This window comes from Dreissena polymorpha, chromosome 3 (assembly GCF_020536995.1).
Source record: "Dreissena polymorpha isolate Duluth1 chromosome 3, UMN_Dpol_1.0, whole genome shotgun sequence".
Taxonomy (NCBI): domain Eukaryota; kingdom Metazoa; phylum Mollusca; class Bivalvia; order Myida; family Dreissenidae; genus Dreissena; species Dreissena polymorpha.
Genome location: NC_068357.1, coordinates 128,031,609 through 128,056,608, shown reverse-complemented (window position 1 = coordinate 128,056,608; position 25,000 = coordinate 128,031,609). Strand labels below are relative to the sequence as shown.

The 25,000-nt window shown below is 34.3% G+C and overlaps 1 protein-coding gene across 1 annotated transcript in view; it reads left to right on the top strand.

Annotated features, from left to right (window-relative positions):
- LOC127872587 (transient receptor potential cation channel subfamily M member 5-like) overlaps positions 1-25,000 on the top strand; it is a 208,774-nt gene that overhangs the window by 88,789 nt on the left and 94,985 nt on the right. The window contains exons 8-10 of the mRNA XM_052415913.1: positions 1,303-1,417; positions 16,812-16,951; positions 17,809-17,998. Coding sequence (XP_052271873.1) covers positions 1,303-1,417; positions 16,812-16,951; positions 17,809-17,998 — 445 coding nt within the window. The remainder of the gene's footprint in view (positions 1-1,302; positions 1,418-16,811; positions 16,952-17,808; positions 17,999-25,000) is intronic.

Sequence of the window (25,000 nt, the reverse complement as noted above, 5' to 3'; positions counted from 1 at the left end):
AAGTTACCATGTTAATGTCTACAGTGTTGCATGCGTATTGATATAAATACAAGTTCTATGTTTTTATTCCTCAGTTTAAAGGACGTAAAACGATCAAACAGTGGTATTGTTTCGTTAAGTAGTGTACGTCCTACGATTTCTATATAAGTCTAGCGTTTAGCCGCAGTAACTATATCGTGTACGGAAAAAGAGTCAGTATTATCAAATTCATTATGTAAAGCAAAACCTAACCGACAGAAATTCCTTCCTGATATCTTACAACATAAACATATATTATTTGAACAAAAACAACATCCTCTCATCCTTGAACCAGTTTCAGTCAAAGCTACTTAATCAACGTTAGTTTCATAAGTTATTTCGACTTGCCCTATTTGCATTCAAGAATTAAGTGTTAAAAGCGATTGACATTTGGCACAAAGTGGTTTGCTAATATAATGGACGAAATGTGGATAACGGAAAAGCGACTTAAACAACAATCAAACTAGAAGTATTTTAAAATACGAATTGACTATAGTGAAATAGATTAAAATATAAACATAAATAATTTGTGGAAAGAAATTGCATTTTTTTAATCATTACAACAACTGTAAACCTCATAACGCAATATGTATTAAAAGTTTTTTTATCGCTGTTAAGTGTTAATGCATTGGCGATACATTCATAGTTTTTTATGGGAGGAAGAACAATATCTCTTTTGATATACGGATATTTAAAGAAATTGCAGGATTTAATAACCGAAATATTTGTGAGTAATTACATTTTTGTTGTTTCTCATATGCAGAGCATAGCTGCATAATCTTGGTTGGCTCTTGTGTATTACTGATTCGCTCCTCTGTTTGATTACTGATTTACTCTTATGTTTGATTACTAATTTTCTCATCTGTTTGATTCTTGATTTTGTCTTCTGTTTGAAAACTGATTAGAAGAATACTGATTTTCAAATCAGTTTGATTACCGATTTTCTCTTCTGTTTGATAATTGGTTTGCTAAAATTACTTTCTTGAGTTAACGACAAATGCGTTTAATCGTGCGAACTGTTTTACTGGAAATGTGAAAACACTATAGCAATGTACACTGTTCGTAAAATAAGTCCATTAAGATGAAGATAATATGCGCGTTATAATACAGCCATGTCGTACAAAATAACTGTTGTACGGTAAATAATTTTAAAAAATAGCACAAATAACATCATATGCTTACAGTAATCCACGCGTTTATTTAAACGTAAACCAACTATCGCAGAATGTCTATACAGCTTAGACGTAAGGTGAATCTTATTCATACGGCGATGTTCTATTGCAGGCCACCGGTCAAATCGGTTTAATATCGAGGGTGGTGGATGAAAATTCACTGAATGTCATAGTAGGAGGAAGAGAATTTCGGTACACGCTCAATGATGTTTCGTTGATTACGGGAGGTAAGTAACACCATAGTGTGGCACAAATCAGATTCAGATTGAAATCCATAAATACGGTTTGAGTTGCAATTCAGTTCTTTATCACCAGGTTAAGTGTCGAGTGTTTGTCTGGTTTATGTCAAGATTATAATTCATTTCACATTTCCGTCTCTTGGACTGTCATATAATTCGGATTTGTACACACGATCACCGCGCTTTACATTTAACAATAACGCCTGTCAATTCGTTTGCCACTGTTTGACCCGATTTTCGCTAATTTAGATCACTGTCAACTTAGATCTTGCATGCGAACAAGTAATCAGTGGGGAAATTGAATGCGTTATAGACTTTCAAGTGGTTGAATAACACTTACGTCCACTCTAAATAAAGGACATATTGAACAATACAACCAACTTAACGACTTATCGTTTGGAATAAAAAATATTTGAAATTAAACGAATCTAGGGTGGACAAAGGAAAAAAGAACATTGTTAAAATAATTTCGCCTTTTTATGATCATCGAATAATTAATTGACGTCTTCAATCTTCGCAAAAATACGTTAAATGTACGCGCAACTATCAACATTTTAAGTATCGTGTGTTTGACTCATGTTTGCGGTAAACGATAATATAAGGCATATTTTCTGAATGAACGGATTGCGCACTTACTGCAAATACCTTACATTCAAATAAGTGTTGCATACTTTGTTATGAGTATATTTACATAATTGTGAAAGGGACCGTCAACCACAAACAACGAAAAAACAAAAGTACTAAAATACCGTATTTTTTACAATTATTAGTTTATATTCATGAACCTTTCCCAGGTCCTTTACAGGGATATGGTACCCGCCCAGCGACCGGGAGGTCACGGGCTCGATCCCCACCACGGGAGCATTCCCCAGATCTCCCCAAAAGACACCAAGCACAAGCTCCAGGCCCAGGAAACGTTCTCGACAGCGTCTTTACAAGTCCCAGGCCTTCGATGAAAATGAGCCAAAATAAATAGGTTTAAACTAACCTTACCCATCATTATCTTGTACACTTGCTGACGGGTTAGTTTCGATAAATTTGAAAAATAGTATTACATGCAAAATTGTACAATACTGGTTACCCCTCTATCCTTTATTCATGGTCATTTCCCGATTGGAGTGTTTGTTTACAATCAAACAAAATAAACGTTTGAACGTAAATAGTTTCGCCTGGCTCCGGTTACGAAACAACAATGGATTACAACTAAGAACAATATCCGGAACAACATCATTGAATAAAAATCATCATCATAATCCTCTTTTTTTACATCAGTCTTTGGTCATTTTTAACCATTTTAGACAAATGACAATCAATATCAGTCAACATTATTATTATTATTATTATTATTATTATTATTATTATTATACCGGATTTATATAGCGCCCTTTTCATGCAAGAGTGCGCGTTCAAAGGCGCTTTACAGAAGAACATTTGACGTATCGCTGATACGAATACATTTTGCAACACTGTTTCAAAAGAAATCGATCAAAACTGCTCAATTGTACTATAAAACTACTCTTTTATACCTATACTATAAGTACTACGTAAAAACATGCACATGTATTAGAAAGATCAACAAGACACTATAAAACTACCCTATGTGTATAGCTATAAGACAATTCATGAAACAATAAAATCTAAAACGTAAACTATAAGTACTACGTAAAAAAACAAACAACATGCACAGTAAACATAGATTAGAAGATCAGCAAGACAAAACAGAGACAAAACAGATACATTCAAAAAAGGGCACTTTAGCGCGCGACATCCTTAAAAAGGGCACATATATATCTGTATCGTGACTTAATAACGAGCTTTGTTACACACTAACAGTGTAGGTATATTTTTTAGATTTATTGTTGAATAGTTAAACAAACCAAATCAAGAATGAATATTGTATTTTGTGTTTTATATTTTCATATAGTAAAAAAAAGATTAAACACAATAGGATATATCTTATACAAACTATAGCTTTTCAAAAATGTCTAAAGATGTCTTTTTAATAGTTATTTGTATTTAAACCGTTACGCACAATACACAAACAACCCCTTTATATGCATCTTCGAGGATCCTTCATATGCGAACTGGGCTTTCAAATAACTTACATCAATCGTCATCAACAAAATCAACATAAATAACCATTATAATCAATTATAAGGAGTATTATCAGTCATTATAATGTCCTCCTAATCATCATAATCGTCATCATTAGAAGCGTCAGTAGATCTTGTCAGTAATCATCATCGGCCCTTATAAGATGTCATCATAATTGCCTCAAACATAAAATTGAGGAACTCCAAAAACAGGAGATAAATCCTTATTTTTGACCAGTATCCTTTATTTAAGGAAATTGACCAAGTGCCAAACAACACAAAACAGCACACGATGCGATCGAACTGGAATCTCCGACTTGGTTATCATCAATTATCATATCCTCATTTTTCATCATCAACAGACGTCCTTGTCATCATTGACATCATCATTTCCATCAGCATCAACATTCAAAGTAAATGTAATGCTAAGCCACCGTTATGATCACCAGTCCCATGATCTAATTCATAACCAGTCATCATCAGTCATTTATATTCATAACAAGTTATTGCCATCAATCATTTAGAGATATCTTTACCAAATCTAGTCATCACCAATCGTAATAATGATATGAATCTCCATTATCATCACTGTAAATCATCATCTGACACCATCACTACGATAATAATGATCATCAAAATACAACTGACAAATCCTCATCATGACATTAACAACCTTATATGTATTTGTATCATCACTAGCCATCATCACTTAACACCATCATTGTAAAATCAACGTCAATCAGTATCATATAGCATCGTCGTTATTATCGCCACTCCTAATGCTACTCAATTGTATCACTATATATATATATTATTTTTTGGAAATAATTTAAATATCGACCACTTTATTGCGGATTGCTTCATTTTAAAATTACCTACTCCTACCTTATTTGAAACCATTCTCATCAATTCACAGGGGTTTACAAACAAGATTGTTTCTGGTAATTCAGAGTTGTGAAAGAGCAATTTTAACCTCAAATTACAAGTCCGGTCAGGCCAGTGGAATGTCCAGTTAGGTATGTGGATAGTGAGAAAAAATATAAATCAACAACTAACGAACAATATATATATATATATATATATATATATATATATATATATATATATATATATATATATACATAAGGTATGGCTCAGGGTTACATAAAATTAATAAAAAACATAAATGCGTCGTTAAATCTGTGCTTTAAAGTAGTACCATCTGGAAGTCTATGTTGATACAAATATACAAAAACCTCTAACATACGACACAGCAGCGGGAGAGAACAACTTAGCCAGACTATGTCGTTGGCATATCTGGGCCCATAGGCAAAGAACACCGTTGCTCGTTAAAGACAGCCATGTCTTTGTAAATTATTTCAACGGACTAAAAAACAGGTTAACATTTCGGAATGAATGATCGTTGCTAAATCCTTCCACAGTTTAAAATTCAACAGATTTGATATCATAAATAGGATTTGTGTACTGTTATTATAAGCAATTTACAGAATTGAACATTTATGCATAATGATGTGAGCATAGGTGGAATTTCGCTCAGGGCAAGTTAAAGTCCGAAGTACATGCCCGATAGGTTACTTAGTATGTCAACGTAGAGCCTTGGAGCCTCCTTATAACAATAAATAAAACTGCCGCGGAGAAGCGCAGTTTTTTAATTAAAAAAGTATACAACCTGTTGTTGACGATCAGACAGCAAGCGTGTTTAACATCCCATGCGAAACATCACATCTTTCGCCTAGCCGTTCAGTTCGGACATATGGTGCAGTTTGTCCGGATAATAGTGAGGACTGTTCACCGTCATGTAATCTGAGCCGTTATTCTTGATCGTTAGTGGCTTCCATTGGTTCCGCCGGGGCAGGTGCCACTACCGCGTGGTCCGTGCTTGTGCCCGATTGTGGACCGACGTCCGGCGTGTCGATGGCCCGCAAAGCCTCCACAACTTCCAATCCACGTTTTCTTGGGCGTTGTGGCATGGAAATATGATATTAATAAGCCGATAAATTTCAAACACTGAAACAAATATAACAGCTCAATGAATAAATATCGTGATGACGTTATCAACTTCACTGTAAGAGCGCAAAGAAAGTTTTATTTATGTGTAAATTTTAAAAAATGTATTAAACCATAAAAATATTCTTGTTAATAAAAACGGAAAGCGAACAATGTTATAAACAACGATTTCAATGGTATGCAAAACTAAAGTAAACGTAAATTTTAAGCTTCGCTAATACAAGTTAACTAAACAAACCACTAACAAGATAAACAGATCACCAGTGATACACAAACAGCTTTCTTATAAAACCATAAAATAGTCTTGTTAATAAAAACGGAAAGTGAACAATGTTATAGACAATAATTGTAAATTTAATATTGAATTGAAATTTATAAGCTCATGTTAACAATTCAACAAAATGTAAGACAAAAATTTTCACTAAAATACATGTTCGCTAAGTTGCCACAAAATTGTCGCTGTTGTCTCAGAGTCAGGCTTTGTTCAGTTAAAATGTTTTAATGACAAATACCAGATACACAAAATGTCGGGTTTCAGCTAGGAAACGATAACAAACCGTGAATCACAACGAAAACAAGCTAGAAATTAGATACACCTAGTGTAGAATGGGAAGTATTGGATTTCCGCGAGAAGAGATTTTAATATGATCAAATAAATGTGTACAAACAATAATGCAAAACTAAAGTAAACGTACACTTTAAGCTTTGCTTAATAATACAAACGTTAACTAAACAAACCACTAACAAGATAAACAGATCACCAGTGATACACGAACAGCTTTCAAAATGTAAGCCGCTTTCAACATGTCACAAAACTGCACCACACCACAACTAGTTGAAGAAGACTTAAGCTGTTTATTATAGATTCAAATTTCGATAATCTTACAGACACGTGATCGATCTATGTTATATCTAATCTTATATTTAATGTTATACCTAAAATCCAAAATATAATTATATTTCCCCGAAACTATATGTACTAAATGTAATAAATAACAGTACGAAAAACATTTTGAAATTTTACATAAACATCGTCATGCATTTAAAATAATTCTTCAGACAAATTGTTGAAGACCAAACGCGTGGTCGCCCTATCTTGAATCTAAGAACTCATAAATATATATAAATATGTAAACTTATTTTGATATACTAAAATGTACATTCGATAAAAACAATTTAAGAGGTGCTCATTTAAAAAGAGCTAAATAACAATTACACAACAATTTTACTTACTAAAATGTACAATCATGCGACAAAAACCATTATAGAGGTGCTCATTTGAAAAGAGTTAAATTAAAATTTTACAACCCCGTGCAAAAATTTATTAATTCATAAATTAGTGACTTACTCAGATGATAGACCAGCACATTAAAATAAATTTCTAAATAAGCAATGAATGCAACTTACTCAGCAATGAGACAACAGGGTGTTTTTATTTTAACAGTAATCAAAGCAATGCGACTTACACCCCGTCGTGTTCCAAAGCTAAAGAATGATTTTCTGCAAACATTCAGTATTTATAGTACTCAGAGCGTAGTGTAACTTAAAGACGGAAGTAAAGGCAAGAAAAGGGTTTTATCTGACTATTTAAATCCGCTTGCGTTGGATAAGGTAGTTTGTTCTCGAACGACCAAACATTATTATTCCACTTTTACAGCGAATTCGGTGGATTAAAGCCCCGTTTATTTATGTTCGGCTATAAACCACGGCACGTGCTACGTTGTTAGGCTACGTTGTAATTAAATGTAGTTCCTTGTTTATAACAACTAAATGTTATATTGATGTTATAAAACTTTTAGATTTGCAATTCAATATGAATAAAATTGCAATTAATAACACACGAATCTTTGTCACAGAACTATATTTTGATTAAAAAAATAATTATTTGATCAACGGTTATTTTTGGAACGCGAAGTAATACACTGACCTTGGTTACACTACAGTCATTATCAAAGTACGACAAACACGCATTAAAACTAATTTTGTTGAAATAAAACGGTTTACTGAATAAACTGTGGGATGAATAGAATAATAGATTAGTGTTGATTATAGATCAGGTTTATCATGCTCGGCACAAAAACGAAAAAGCACTCGCCAAGGCTCGTGCTTTTTGTTTTCTAAGCCTCGCCATTCTATACATAGATGGTGACGTCACTACGTTATTGTCAACTCTATACTAAGACGCATCACATTCCCCAGGTTTGGGGAATTATGCTTCCGCCAAAGTAGTTTTGCGTAGGAATGAAAATGTTAATAATGAAAGAAAAATCGTTTTTTAATGTGTGTTTAAAATGGAAAGTTGTTTAAAGAAATGTTATTTAATTATGTTTAAATTGTGATTTTAGATATATATTAGACTGATAGCGATTATCAGAAGCACGATAACCTAACCTACTTTCGCTTTCACTTTTCATTCGTAAAAGAAGTGCTACCCTCAATTCCTTTCGCGTTAGTACACAGGTAAGTAAGACCGGTGTGTACACAATGAAGCCTCGCATGATAAACCGGATCTATAATTAACAGTAAACTATTTTTCTCTATTTTTCATACCACCGCATTGATATCTGCCTGATATCACGTAGCCTGATATATTTGTTTATATCATGGTCAACAGGAAGTTCTTTTTCAGTTATGTGTGGATAATGGTCATATTACTCGGAATCAACTAGAAAGTATTTTTTTTAGTGAAATCGAATCAGATTCAACAAAACAAACAATTTGATACCAAGATGTAATAAATTTTAAACACAAAATGCAACACAAACAGCAAAAAACACTTTTTTACAAATATTAAGCGCGCGTGCTCATGACGTCATTATTAACACGTCAAAGGACAAAAGTCATATTATTTCCCGCTAAAACTGCAGATTTTTAGCGATTTTTTCATTATTTATTGAAAATTGGAGAGGTACGATAAAAAGAAAAACAGGTTACTGCCTGATACTGCAAGCCTCGCCGTTATATTATTCTAAGCCTTGCCTGATATATTACAAAAAGATCAGGCAGTAACCTGTTATTCTCTATAAGTTTTTAGTATATTCGGTAATACAATTTCGCGATGTGAAATCGAAAATAAATCGCTAAAATAGGTGACGTAAAGATATACACACTGTAAATAACGCAAGTAGATCATTTTATATATAAAACATATATACAATTTACTACGCATGTACAGTGTGCATTCCTGGGTTTACCACGTGACGATGATGATCAATCTACTTGCGTTATTTATAGTTAAATGGTAGATACCTGGTACCTTTAACCAGTAAAATTATATTACGAAATATATGAAAATATAAAAACTTAACAACTTTTTTGAAGTAATGTACTATACCAGTCGTGATATTTTAATCAATATAATCTAATAATTGTAAAAAATACGGTATTTTAGAACTTTTCTTTTTTCGTCGTTTGTGGTTGACGGTCATTTAAAAGTAAGAGGTTATCTTAAAATGTTAACTTAGAGATCAAGCTCTGCAAATTAACATAACAACTGAATAAATTGTTCAAACATTGATCAATTGGATTATAGACAGTACGCAGTGGACGTCAATACAATAAAGTACATATTTTCGGCAGGTTACGCGACGCGAATAGAAATGATATTGTTTGCAGATGGGCTTAGATCAGAACGTACTGTTCATGATGAGCTAACATCTACCTAGCTGTAGTTGAAAAAAAACGTTTAAATAGTGGTAAATTTTCCTAGTGTTTGTTATAAATAAGCGACCAGTTATTCTTTCTATACAAGTTGATAAAATCAACATATAATTTTCTAATCGACTTCGGTATTAGTAAATCATTACAAAAATTAGCGCGCCGTAATAATTCGCCGATACACGCGAAGTGTTTCATTAAATACTGTTATATTACTGTTATATTACTGTTATATATATATATATATATATATATATATATATATATATATATATATATATATATATATATATATATATATATATATATATATATATATATATATATGTTAGGTTAAAATTGAATAATATTTGAATAATGGTATCAATTTTTACGAATAAGTTATGTAATAACACATTTCTATGACACTATATGATCAGACAATATGAGACTAAAGACGTCTCGAAATGCATCAAATGGTATTCATGTTAATTTGGCTATTCGCTTAACATGTAGACGTTATTTGCAAAACCTTTAATTTAAACGCTCATTTTTAACCTCTGGTATTTTATTTAGACCATTTTACTTCAATATTATTTTTAAAGTCGATAGTATATTTTAAAACATTTTCAACTTTTCTTGTTCTATGAATTATATTACAAATTGACCTGAAAGTTATGAATACCATTCACAATTGCTTCTTTTAGTTTGATTTGCTACAAGCGCTAAATGGGAACAGAAGACCCAGTAAATATAAGAATAAACGCATTTAGCCAATACATTTCATGAGGTTTCCTTGTTTTAATGAGTAATGTATTGTATAGTTCCACTCTTCATGCTTGTTTAAATGATTTAGTCTGAATTTTTCGCTGTTTACTTCTCAACAGAGCGTTTAATAATTGCCCAAAAGTGAAATATTATGCAACATTATTAAAATACTTACAATAGGGCAACTGACGATCTGTCTGGAATTTATATCGAATCGGTCAAAATCTCGATAATAATGGTATTTCCTAATCAAATAACACTTAATGAATATGTATGCATAAAAGGTCAAGAATCTGAAGAGCATGATACTAAACAAACATAAACAACAGAACGAACTCATAGGGATCATAAGATGCTAAATTTGTTTGCATTACGAAGTTTACGAGATACTTCCGCGCTTTAATCTGCAGTATAACTGAAATGTAATCAATGTTGGCGTGGTCTTTTGCTGTGAAACAAATCATGAGTTCCCGAAGGAATCGAGTCCTGACCGGTTTGTAGAGACCACCAACCGAGTTCACATGCGCCGTGATCGAACTCGGGTCCCCAAGATGAGAATCAAGTGGACCAACTAGTGCTAAGTGCTTAATATTGTTTATCAGCGCTATAAACGCTCGTCACTAAGCATTTGAGGTGGTTTAAACAATATGTATTTAGAAAACATTCGTAGGAAACATGTAAGCAATATAATACAATACACACTTACATGCTACTTTGGACAAAACATGCTTAACATTATGACAGTAAAGTGTAAATTAACAGAATTGAGAAAAAAGCTCAAGGCTTATGCTTTTTCTCTCTTCGATCTGTTGGAAGTGATGTTGATAAGGTTAAAACAAACAGGCATGTAACTACAATGTCAAAACAATTACAAAGTGTCGAATATAAGTAGATATAAATATACAATGTAGAATTGAGAAAATGATATAGGATATAATACAAAACGTGTAACAAAATGATGTAGATAGCGAAATAAAGATATTACGTTTACACACATCGGTTTTATTAATGTGTAATATGCTTTATCTAATAAGAAAGATTTTACAGTGGTAAAGTTTTCGCAACTTGAGAGAGTTGCGATACGAAGAGAAACAGTTGTTGGGCGGGGCCTCGATAGCCGGATAAGATATGTTCATTGGATGGAGTAATGTTAAAATCTATGACTATCACGAATGAATGAATAATATGTTTGAATATCATAGAATTTTCTTCGTATGATCCGTTTTTGACATCGAAGATAAGTAGTTTCAAAGTTATGGGTTGGAAACTTGTCAGATTGTCAAATAGGATAGCTCTTTTTTCATTATACGTTTGGCACTTCTAGACAAAAGTATAGGTATCTTCAATGTCACCACATTGTCAATATGGACTTTCGAATATGTTTTTCGTGTACAAATGTTCATTTAAAATGTTAAAATGCATTCGCAAACGTGCGTCGAGAATATTAAGCGTCCACTCACTATCGTAGTAATACGTAGAGATGTTGTATTCGTGTTTGTTTAGATTTGTTTTGAAGGTAGAGCGAAGGAGCAGATCAAACAGGCTCCGGTAGGTTTAATAGGTTTATAGTTGATCTTAAGGATCTTAAAAAATATGTGATTTAAATGGAATGTTTCGTATATATTTCGGGATTACAAAGTTGATATGCCGTTCTAGAGGGGATCAATGCGGACAAATATAGGGGGCGATAGAGAATTGTAAAAGAGGGTCAGTTTATGTTAAGTTCTCCTATGTTTTTAGGGTTAAAGAGCCGTTTCGTTTTATCAATTCTGCTGTGATGCTAGACGTGTTCCCCCACTAATTATCCTTGCTGCTTCCTGTTGAATATTTTCAAGTTTTATTTTATCCTGTGAAGTTATATTATCCCACACTAAATCAGCATTTTCAAGAATTGGTCTTGTAAATGACGTATATACAGATAGAAGGGACATTCTTTCAAGGGTAAACTTGAAAGATCTCATGAGATTTATTCTATGCCATGCTTTATTCTTAATGGATTCAATGCGATCATTCCAGCAGAATGAGTAAGAAAAGTTAAGGCCTACATGTTTATGAGACGATATTGTATTGATTTTGCAGTCGTTAAGAAAAAGAGGGGGGGATCAGGCAGTTCATTTTTCTAGATATAAATAAGGACTCGATTATGGATGGATTTAATGTAATCAACTATTTATCGGCCAAGGAATGGATTAGTACAAGATTTTAGTTAAGTTAAGAAACTGCATAAACCGGCTTATCGACGAGTGTATAAAGCGTAGTATCGTCTGCTAACAGTCGATATCTCGCACAATGTCATTTGTGTTTACTAGAACAAGGAGAGGCCCCCATATGGACCATTGAGGAACACCAGCATTAATCGGCAAGCAGTCAGATTTATAACCGAAAATTACAACACGCTGTCTTTTGCCATTTAGATAGTCTTGTAACCAAGATAAAAGATTTCCTTAGATACTACTTAGTCGTAGCTTATGAATTAGCCATGTGTGCCGTACTTTATCAAACGCCTTTTAGATGTCACAAAATACGTCTCAGACCTCTTTTCCGTTATCGAGGGCTTTAAGAAAAAGATTGATATACCGAAACTAATTGATTGACAGAGGAATCTTTAGGTATCGAACCTGATTGAAATGGGGTTATACAGTCACCAGCTCTTAAACGGTTAAAGATGTATTTGTGAAAAAATATTCCAAGACTTTTACAACGCTTAGCGGGGAGAATGGTCTGTAGATACCTACACCCTGAGGATGTGACTTTTTTAATTGACCATACATTTTCTTTGTTTCCAGCTCCGTGGAACCCTACCAGAACTGAGGAAAAATTAAATATATTTTGAAGTCGACCTGCAATCTCAGATGCGATTTCTATTAAGAGTATGCTATCAATTTGGTCCGGATATTGATATATCATATCAATATGTTATGTCATTAGTGTTATTGGAGAACATTATCGTTTGTTAAATATGTTTATATCATTTATTGAGCACATATCTATAAAAGGCTCATACCAAATAACAAACTATTTCAAAGCGAAACTGTACAAATGTAATGAAATGTTCTCACATTGTGTAGCTATTTTTTCATTAATGTAAAACAATGGCGTGGCTGAATTTATAGGATAAGATGCAACTACAATGTATTTGAAAGAACGGCAGTTATTTTCGGGATTGTGAAATTTAAACAAAATAATAATAATAACAATAATTATAATTATGTAACAATAATATATAAGGAACATGTCGTTATCATATTTTACACATGCGGATTTAAGTCTCTTGGATTATAATCCAACCAATAAAATCGATGGAAAAAGACGGCTTGGCTAGCGTCCTTGCGTTCTAGACAGAAGTGGTAATTTTTAACATCGTGTTTAAAAACCAATACATCAAAATTGAAACAGTGTAGCGCTGTTAGGCATGCTGATTGGTTTGATGTGGAATGTAAAATGGCATACAATCACTATGTTTCACTGTGAAAACAATTTAATTGTAGTAAGTCGGAAGACAATTTACTTTAGTTGCTGCAGTGTAAAAAAGAATACAAACACATAATCAATATGAACAAAATACTATATTTAAAGAATAAGGTCAGCGAGATTGAACGCTTAAAAAATCGTAAACCAAAAGAATGTAGAAATATTTTAAATCAAATAATCAAACTAAAAACCAAAAATATCACTTTGGAATACTTTCAGTTTGTTTTCTTTGATACTAGTCATGGTTTGATTGATTGTGTTAATGATGAGGATGAAGCATATGGGAGTGATTGTATTTTAAACGATTATTGGCATTTCAGCATTACATATATGTGATTTTTTTTAATGCTGTGTTGAACTTTGGTCATTTTCCTGAGAAATGGAAAGGTATTTTATTAAAGTTTTATGTAAAGTTTTTTTTAAACTTCACGCGATTGAACATATGTCGCAATGAAGGCAACGATTGTTTCGGAAATTCTGACTCAGTGAGATCATGAAAGAAAAGACGTTAGAGACAACTGAAAACGGGTGTCCAATCCATGTACTAAGTTGGCATAGCTTTGAAAACAAACAAATTATGTACACACAAGTTCTTTTTGTTTTAGACATGTTAAATCACAATGTTTTCTTGATAAGATACTAAAAGTTTCTTGATAAGATAACATAACTGTACACAATCAAGTGTTTGATCACTGAAAGGAGCGTAGCAGGCGATTGAATATTATCATATCACGTCATTTTCATATAGGTAGCGGTGGCGTAGTGGATATGGTGTCCGCCTAGCGACAGGGAGGTCATGAATTCGATCCCCACTGTGGGAACGTTCTTTAGATTTCTTCCAAATACACAAGTGCTGGTTGTGTTCAGGTGACGGATTCTACGGCGTATTATTAAGCCTTCGGCTTTCGATGCAATTAAGCTTTAATACATATAAATTCAACTATATTTCCATTAGTTAATTTCACGTGAAAAAAGGAAACCAATTTAATCGAATCCCATTCGATTATCATATACTTTTTAATCTAACCCAAACACAGAGATATAATTTGGTAAGCAGAAGCACAGTCAATCAAAACAAAAGGCAGCTTAAGAAAAACAAATTGTATTGGTCTAGTTATTTAATAAATGCTTTCTGAAATCTTCGTTAGGCCGCAAGCATATGGATCTGTGGCATCCACACAAAGCCGATCTCGCGCTACACGAATAAAACAGCCGTTAACCAGAAGCAATAATATCATAAATTGCCGCACCCTTTTAATTTTCAGAACAATGAAGCAACACACTTACTAAATGAAATATTTCATTTATTGAAACTATTCAGAAATAATTGTACCAACATTATATAAAAAATTGAATGTGTGATTAGGACAGTTACACGTGTGGCCTGTTTGACTCGCTTCCAATTAGTATTGTTTCCGATCTTGTATCTCTTTACCTACATAACTGCGCGAGCAACAGTTGTAAAACGTTTTGGTACAACAAAAGAAATCATGAAAAGGGCAACACAGCATCATGTTTATTAAAATTGTTTTTTATTAATGTAAATTAAATCGTTATTCCGACAAAATGTGTAAAAGTTCATACAGGAATTAACAAAACCGCCCACTATTGAACAAACAAAATTATCACTTAAGTGCGGTGCCCAATACAGTTTCAAGTCTGCGTTAGGCAGCTACGCCTGAGAAACGATTGTATACATTACATGTATTTTGGAAAAAAAGGGATATATTTCATGACTACGAAACATGCTTACAAATATCGGGTCGTTTATAGAAAGACATGTATAACATTCGGTGAAAAACAATTGAGTTTACAACACCTTTGTCGATTTTGGAAAACAAGTCCTATGTCATAGCGTTTATAATGCGCTACTATCTATTCAAGACTGAATTGTTTAGTGGTATCGCGATATATATTGCTTCGAGACGTCATGGTTAATTAATTTCAGGAGGCATTTGTTATACAACTGCTATTGCTATCACACTTATTCAAGACTTTACCATATATGATATACTTCTACTGTATATCAATTTACTAACATTTGTAGAAAAAGTATATTGTAATTATATAAATTCATATATTGCAATTGTTTGCATGTAACGTAGTGATTGCTTGTGCATTGATGGATGTGATCACGTACGTCGCAAAATTCCTCAGCACAGGGTTGTATGAATTTTCGGCCTATTTCTGAACAATAAGAGAAACTGATTATTTTATTCAAATGTGAAGATAAGTATTAATGCGATGCACACAGTGGAAATTACATTTATAATAGTGCTGTTCACATTTCCATCAGTTTTAAGGGTATTTTTTATTTGTATTTGTATTTATTTTCTTTGTCATTTTGTTTTTAATTCAGAAGCATTTTATAGATTATCAAGCAATACAAAACACATTCGGATAAGACTATTGTTTTTAAATAATACATGCATGTGCTTATAAATCTAGAATATGAAGACATAAGAATAAATTGTGGAATAACACTCAACGTACGTATGCATCAGAAAAGTGACAGTGCAATTCAAACAACTTTAAATGGATTAACAATATTATTTGTGTCTGTGCATTAAAAAGTAACACCGCCTTTTCGTTATACTTAATACATGTCGGAAAAGAGGGTCAGCCCCCATCATTACCGTCATCTATTTATCAAAAAAGTGAAGGGCACGCTGGATGCGGCTTTCCATATTAGAAAAAGTCGATAAATGAAGAATAACGCTCAATTTTTGATTTCGAAGCTTATAATCTACTTTATTGGCAAAGGCGATTAAATGTTTTACATTAATGATCTACAATGTCTACTTAGTTTTTGTACTATTTTTACTGCAACGTAAAAATTCTTATACCGGAATAACGTGAAATAATTGGCAAGATATGTTTCAACAAAAATCCTGTTGGATAAGTTATTTTAGTAGCCTTAACTAAATGGTTACTTGTTTTCACTGTTTACGAATTTTACCTTAATTAAATGTGTGTCTGAAGTTGCATCTATACAAATATAACTATATGTGTCATCAAACAAATAATGTTTGTGTTGTATAACCTTACGCGCTACAAGTAACGATTTCAATAGCCTCCAGACTGTGAGATTTTATTTTAAAAGAAGAGCGTATTATTTAATGGTTTAACCAATAGAAAAACACATGCAAATTAAAGAAATGACAACAATGAAAATACCGTTTTGCAAGAAATTTCAAAAAAGGTAGATTATAATTCCACTAAAAAAAATGGGAGGTGGTTTATAGAAAATGATCTCCGTTCGTCGTTCCGTTTATGTTGTTTGCGTTCTTTTTTGTACCAGGCCGATAATTTCTCACGCTGATATCTTAATCTTGAAAAAAATCATCAGCTATTAACGCAATAATTATCCAATTACTAGATACATTACTAGAAACGTACTTTTTCAGAGCGTTGGATTATGCTGTTGGAGCCACATTTCGAGACTAACGAGCCTTTAAATAAGAATGACGAGCTTGTACGGGCTGTAATGAACGGCGAGGTCGATACAGTCCACGCAATGATCTGCCAGGCTTACAAGGAGTTCATGGTAACACACGTTTCAAAATTGAAGCATACATTTTTTATCAATATCAGCGCTTCATATGTTATAATGTATTCTAACCAGCGTTCGCTGCATCATCGATCTATTTAACAGACATATCTTAGCAAGCTCAGTATGCTGAAAGGTACTTATATTTAAATAATTACGAGAGTCATAATCTATACATTAGTACCAAGCGTATGTTAGGAACGTCTGTCACGTTTTTTTTTCGGAGTAAGCCTGTGGTATCATTTATAATTTCAAACCACAAACCGGGATAGAATTGCATGAATGTCCCACGCGTCCGTTGGTACCAGTCATGTTATAACGCAGAATAAACATAACTGGTGTTCTATTATGCAAATGCGAATGTATGTAGTCGAGTATATTTAAAAAGAAACGCTTCCAGATTTATGCTCGTTATTCATATGTCTAGGTCACACCAAACTAATTTGAAACGGGATGTTTTGCAAATTTCGATGCCCCAATGATCGACAGCTTTCGACGATAATAAGCACGTGAAAAGTTGTAATCGCTAGCAGTTATAATATAACAAATGTTACACATTGGTCTACATCTGTGAAACAATTAATATGTCGATGAATATAAAATCATATTCGATAACAGTACTCACTTAGTGAAATATTTTCTAAGACGATGCTATGTGAAGAAAGTGATTCAATTTTCATCAGGAAAACTAGAACTTGTGCGAAAATGCGCATCACACGTGTTACTGTATCTACAACTGCTATATGCATGTTAAGCTAAGTGTGTCCTTATTAACATATAAAGCCTATTATCATACGATTTATGGATTACATTAATATATGAGTGTGCCATTATTTTACCATGTTTGCTTGCAGAATGTTGAAAACATCATTGAATACGAACTACCCACCGATATCGATGAAAACCAGGCGAATCAACAATGTTATCTGGATACACATCACGACCTATACGTCTTTGCAGAAGAATCGACGCTTAATGAATTCGGTGGAGAAGTTGAGTTTCGAGCTCAACTAGAAAAACGAATTGCGTCCAATATGATCAGAGGTAGGAAGTTATTGTATATCTTTATGTATTTATGTAAAAAAAAAATATAATGTTGCAAATCTGTATTAAGTTGAAGGGCAAACAATATAAACTTTTCAAACGTTTTATAACCTAAACCAAATGCATATATATCATCAACGCGTATATCTTATTTCTACTAAACTTTTTGTGTACATTATGTCAATAACATGCCATTGTAACTATTAAATCACTTCATCTGTGTAAATATTCATATCTTCTTTAAAACTTGGAAATACAATACTAGCAGAATAAAAATAAAAACATGAGAAAAACGATTTTGTTACTTAACGACAGCTTAAAACAATAAAATAAACTAGCCCGAACAATCACAAGACCAAATTTTCAACAATCTCTAATGACATGAGGTTATTAACCCGGAAGGCGATATTTTAAATTCGAAAACGCAATTCAAAACGGATTGTCGCTTATAAAAGGAATAGGAATACATTGTGTACAAATAGTGTATATTCCGATATTTTATCAACGCGTTTGTGCACACTTAAATTATGTATAGCGATTTTGATTCAATATTTGTTTGCAACAGAAACACTACGAAACGTGCAAATATTTTCGATTTAACCAGTTTTAGAAGCTTTGTTTATAATAATTTCTACCTAGTATGCCACTTGATTTAGGGTGCTAGCGGATATTTAATATTTTAACCATTTTTTGCGGATTGTACATTTGAAGGACCGGGGAAGCAACTCATTAAACATTATTGCCAAGACCGTATCGACATTGTTAAACAATCAATCACAATCATGTGTTTGTTTATGTTTGAATTTTAACTCATTCTATTAAATGAGTTTCTACAATAAATTTACGACGTCTTGATAATGTCCCTCGAGCGTTCCTACAAGGACGCGGTAATGCCGAATTATCGTTATGTTTTGTTTCAAAATATGTCAAGAAATTGCTCTCCTCGTTTTGAAGCGTGCCTGTGGTTCACACAGCGCTTTAATGTACTCTTACGGGGACCCGTGTTTTACATCGCAACCCTGCCTGTCATCCATTCCTTATTATTGGAAAATAAGAAAATCATTTGGGTTAAGTATGAATGTTCAATGAATTAATATTATATCTGATTTTAAGGCAACTGTAGTCAGTACGTCAATATCACTACAAGATTTAACTGAATATTAATAATACTTTTTATACAATATAACTGCGTTTTAAACAAAACGCGCAATAAAAGGCGTTCTCGAAATAAATGCATATGTACGACGAAAGAAAATCAAATATGTTTAAAAATATATTCGCCTTCTAAGTATTTGAACGACTGAACATCGTAGTGCTGCGCCAATTAGAAGTTATCTTTACGTTGTATTGAAACGATGGTTTATTTCATGTTAATCAAAACAACGATGATACAATATAATACTATTTGTTTTGATGAAGCAATGTATCGTGCTAATTAACGATTTTGCTTTTTTCACCTTTTAAACGCTTAATTTTTATTTCATTATGTATTTCAATTCAATAACAAAAAGTATAATGATCTGAATAAATAACACAAGTTCTGCTCTTCCCCATCCTGTTTAACATTTTCCTTGAGAGGATAACGCATGAAACCCTCCAAACACACACGCCTCCATCTCCGTTTAGTAGAAGAACCATCTCTTACTTGGGATTTGCTGATAAAATTGACCTAATGCGTCCAAACCATCAGTCTATTATATATGAAAGAACAGGAGCATACGGAATGGAGTTCAGCACTGAGAAGTCCAATATAATGTTGAACAGCACATAAAACACCAGTACAGCCACCATCATAACTGGTGAGAGGTAAAAGAAGTGACTATCTTAAAGTACATGAGAGCTACCCTGTCAAATGCGGTCACCCGTACTGCAGAGGTCGTAATAAGAATTTCCATTAAGACTGCAGCGATGGCAAAACCAAGCATGTTGGATGCAAACAGCTGGATAAGCTTCCCGACCAAGTACAGGCTATACAAGTCCTTCGTTGTCCCCATCCTACTGTACGGCTGCGATACCTTGACGCTTTACCCGGACACAGAACACAAGATAGAGGCTTTTGAACGCAAGTGTCTCTAAACACTGCCCCACGTCTCCTTCATGGAGCACAAGACCAACGAGTACGTCCGTTACATGACAGCACCACAAAATCCTCATAGCAACCGTCATACGACGAAAGCTTGCGTGGATTGAACACGTCACCATGCACTACTCACTGACACTTAGACAATTTCTAAGACGTTCCGCGTATAAATGTCTACTTCTTCAATTTAAGTAAAGATACAAGTAGTCTCAGCTATTATTTAGAACTTAATGTTTAAGAAAGTGTGTAAAGATATACAAAATTGACACCAACAATGACCGTATCTATCATTACATTAATACTATGACGATTTATTGAAAAGGATATTGAATATATTGAAGCAAATAAATTGGATGTTATCAATAGTATGTGTAAGTTACGAATAGGTGTTTTATATATAGAATTATATCGTAAATTTTGATCATTATTTATAATTGTTAAATCATTTTTTTTATACGTTTAAGATTTGCCTTAGTTTTTTATCAGTATTATAAAAAGATCTTAGATATGTTTTATAAAAAATGTAGTTTTCATTTATTTGTTAAAGCTTTGCAGCAGTATAAGACATTTAGGATTTTCTTTGAAAATAAATTATTACCTTTATTTTCAATTTTTAAACTTATAAACATATGTTCATTATTTGCAGAACTAACGGTTGTATTTGACTATCGATTGTATGTGTTCACTATTATGTAATATGTCTTATACTAATGAAATGTTTTGAAGATTAAAATACGTTAAACATAAATTATTAACTGAGTCAATTATTAGAAACATTAGAACAATTATCATTTGATTATTTCTATACAGAATATATTTTGTGTTATGTGGATTTTTAAAAGATAAAAACAGCTATTCTTGTTTATTTTTTTTAAATTGTTATATGTTAAGCTATTCAATAGTACATCGTAGAGACGTTCTATTTTATAAGTTATGTCAAAGTGCTGAAGGCGCTGCAGTTGTTTCCTACTGCAGTACACTAGACACAACTCATTTTTCAAAAATAAATTATTGCTTTTTAAATCGCAATATTTAATTAAAAACACATTCGAGTGTATTGAGAGTGTGTCAAAACAAAACGCAAATGTCATGAACGTGTTTGCACAGTTAAGCACCCCCTGGTCGACAAAGGAATAACTTTTTCCACATATCAGCGGCCATTTTTTATTTCAAGATGCTACATTATATACGGATATAACGTCGTGCATTTCCGGCGTCAACGTCGTTTTCGCGCGCTTTCATGAATGTCTATTCTTGTACGTTGATGCCATATGGTCGGTATGTTCTTAGTTTTTTTCCCACAATTTCTCCATCGCTTTGCGGTACTCGTCCGACCCGCTGAGTTTTTCAAGTCCCATCATTTGGACATCATCCATGGAATATTCGTCTGTATAGAATTGTTCAGCTACCGGGTCACTTTGCTGTGTGCGAATACGCTACAGCTTCAACAGATGTCGCTGATACAGAGTTTCGCCGGTCTCTTCCACATACACGTACCTGCGACAGCGCCGACAGTTGACCTCGTAAACAACATTGGATGATTTGCAATCCACATTGTTCCTCACGCTGTACTTCCTGTCGCTGGGATCTGTGAAGTAGTCCGCCGTCATCATGTACGGGCAAATGGCGCACCTCTGTGTCCCACAATGCCCACTCATGTTGGGCTTCCGGAAGAACATCCTATTGTGTTTCGTGTGTACTAGGATGTCTTCCAGGTTGCAATCCCTTCTGAATGCTACTAATGGGGGCTCAGGGAACACTTCCTTCATTCGATCAGACGTGTGCAGCGTGTGTAGGTGTCTGCAGATAATACGGCCGATTTTGAGTAGTGCGCGCGAAAATGTAATCACGAGCGGAATCCTTGTATTACGCTCCGAGTTTGTCTTTTCGCGTAAAAGGTCCTCTCTCTTATTATCGACCTTTATATATTCGGTCTCCACAAACGCCCCGTCATATCCACGGTTCACGAGCTGTCTGTGCCTCCGATAGGCAACCTCCTCTGAACAAATTATTTTCTCATGCACACCCAGACCATATGGTATCGCTTTTTTGTAGACTCCGGGTGCGAAGAATCCCTTTGTAGGTACAGGTGTCTATCGGTAGGTTTAGTGTGTAGATTGGTTTGAAGGCGCCCGTTCCGTATTGATGTCAACGTGTCAAGAAACTTAAGTTTTTCCGAAGAATAGCGAAGCTCAAGTTTAATGCGAGGATTGATTTCATTTCCTTGTGTGTGGAAAGTTTTTAGTGCTTCGATACCATGCGTCCATAAGCCCCACACATCATCCACAAACCGGAAGTATCAAGCGGTTGCTTCTCTGACTGCCCGAACAGATTTTCTTCCCAATTACCCATGAAGGTTGATGCATAAACCTTCGTAACGGCATTCCTGGCTTATGTTATTTTGTGTTCCCTTGAAGCTTACCAGAAGTTCAATCGTACCCTGTCATGTATTTTCGAAGATCACTTTCTATGGAACATCGTTTGTACAGGTTGTCTACCACCTTCTTTACCTTGTTTTGTACTGATTTTGTTTTGTCGTTGGTAACTTCCGCATATTTGTCGCTATCGGACATTTAACCTTTTAATTTTGTTTCGACTATTCCAGAAGCTTTATCAGCAGGCCGAATCACAATTTCATCGTCGTTAAGAAGTTATTTCAGAGGGTTCTTCAGATGAACTCATATTGAGCTGAAACTTTCTTTTGAGACCCGTTATGATGTCATCATTTACAGCCTTGATAAACGCATCCAACCATTTATCACGGCCTGCTTTTGGAGTCCATGTTGACGGCGTCTTCTTCCTGTACGGTTTCTCTTCATTAGAATGTGCGTCTTTCTCCTCAGAGAAGAAATATTATCGGAGACGCATGCGACGTTCCCATGTAATGACGTCCGTCAACAACTTGACTCTGTCAATGACTCTTCTTGTTGGAACAAATTTCAATCCCTTTGATAGAACTCTTATTTGTGAGGCGGTAAGTTGCTTTTTAGACAGGTTAGTCACTACATCCGGTTGGACCGACAATCCCGCAGTGACGATAACAAAATTTTCAGACGTTGAACCGTTTCCTGTATTGCGGCGTTGCTTTTCCGGCATGTCTAACAACATATGCATGTTTTAGTAGGCATGGAAAGTCTTTCTGAACCATAACATCCCACTTCCGGTTCCTCTGCGCCGACATGGACGCTTTCCGCAGTCATAAACTGTTTCCGTCCCTTTTCATTTCAATTTTGATGTCACTTTGTATATAAGTCTTGTCTTTTTTAAGGACTCGCGATTTGCTTTTCTTTGTTCTTAAAAGTTCAATTTTGTTTCAAGTAACAATTATTCCAGCTCTTTCTGAAGCTTTTCGAATGTATGTTAATTAATTGAGGAATACATCTTACTTGAATATTCATTTTTTCAAGTTGTTAACTTCACGCAAAACCCGGTCACAAACAGCAATACCCTCCGACATTAAGTTGAGTGATGTTCTATGCAGGACTTAAGCAACGCGACCATTTTCCACTTCATCTGTGTGAAGATCGATCTTCCACTTGAATCCAAATCCCTTTAACATCGACGCATTCTTTCAAAATTGTCTAGGACTCTCATACCGGCATGTCTTCACGGTAAGTTTCTTCAGTCGCGCAAAAGTAACGTTTTCCGTTACTTGGGTTGTCATCATGAAAATGTTATATTACAGAGACTGTATGAGCCTTGTATTATTTAAACAAAAACGCTGCATTTATTTTATGCCGAAGCTTTCGACCTCACGGTCTTCATCAGCGGCCATTTTTGTTTCAAGATGTTACATCATATACGGATATAACGTCGTCCATTTCCGGCGTCAACGTCGTTTTCGCGCGCTTTCATGAATGTCTATTCCTGTACGTTGATGCCATATGGTCGGTATGTTCTTAGTTTAGCCGTCCATAATGGCTTCATGGTATTGCGGTACTCGTCCGATCCGCTGAGTTTTTTTAAGTCCCATTATTCGGAAATCATCAACAGAGTGTCCGTCTGTATAGAATTGTTCAGCTACCGGGTCACTTTGCTGTGTGCGAATACGCGACAGCTTCAACAGATGTCCCTGGTACAGAGTTCCGCCGGTCTCTTCCACATACACGTACCTGCGACAGCGCCGACAGTTGACCGCGTACACAGCATTGGATGATTTGCAATCCATATTGTTCCTCACGCTGTACTTCCTGCAGCTGGGATCTGTGAAGTAGTCCGCCGTCATCGTGTACGGGCAAATGGCGCACCTCTGCGCCCCACAGGGCCCGCTCATAATGGGCTTTCAGAAGAACATCATATTGTGTTTTTCGTCATTCGATCAGACGTGTGCAGCGTGTTTAGGTGTCTGCGGATAGTACGGCCGATTTTGGGTAGTGCGCGCGAAAATATAATCACGAGCGGAATCCTTGTATTACGTTCCGAGTTTGTCTTTTCGTGTAAAAGGTCCTCTCACTTTTTATTTTGTCGAATAATGTTTTTTCCGAATAATGGGACTTGAAAAACTCAGCTGGTCGGACGTATACCGCAAGACCATGGATCAATTGTGGAAGGCAAAACTAAAAACATACCGATCATATGGCATCAACGTACAGAAATAGACATTCATATATATATATATATATATATATATATATATATATATATATATATATATATATATATATATATATATATATATATATATATATATATATATATATATAATTGTCAAGCACGGATAACCGGATTACGCAACACACAGGCGATAGTGAATTGATCTTTCAACATAAAATGTATTTTTGGATTAGCCCCAATTCTCTTCTATGGCACGTTCAGGTAGATTAGTGCAACCAAGTAAAATATACAATGCTGCTGCGTGGACTACATCATATATACAACTGGTGAATGTGAGTGTATTTTGATACGCATCAGTGCGTCGAATG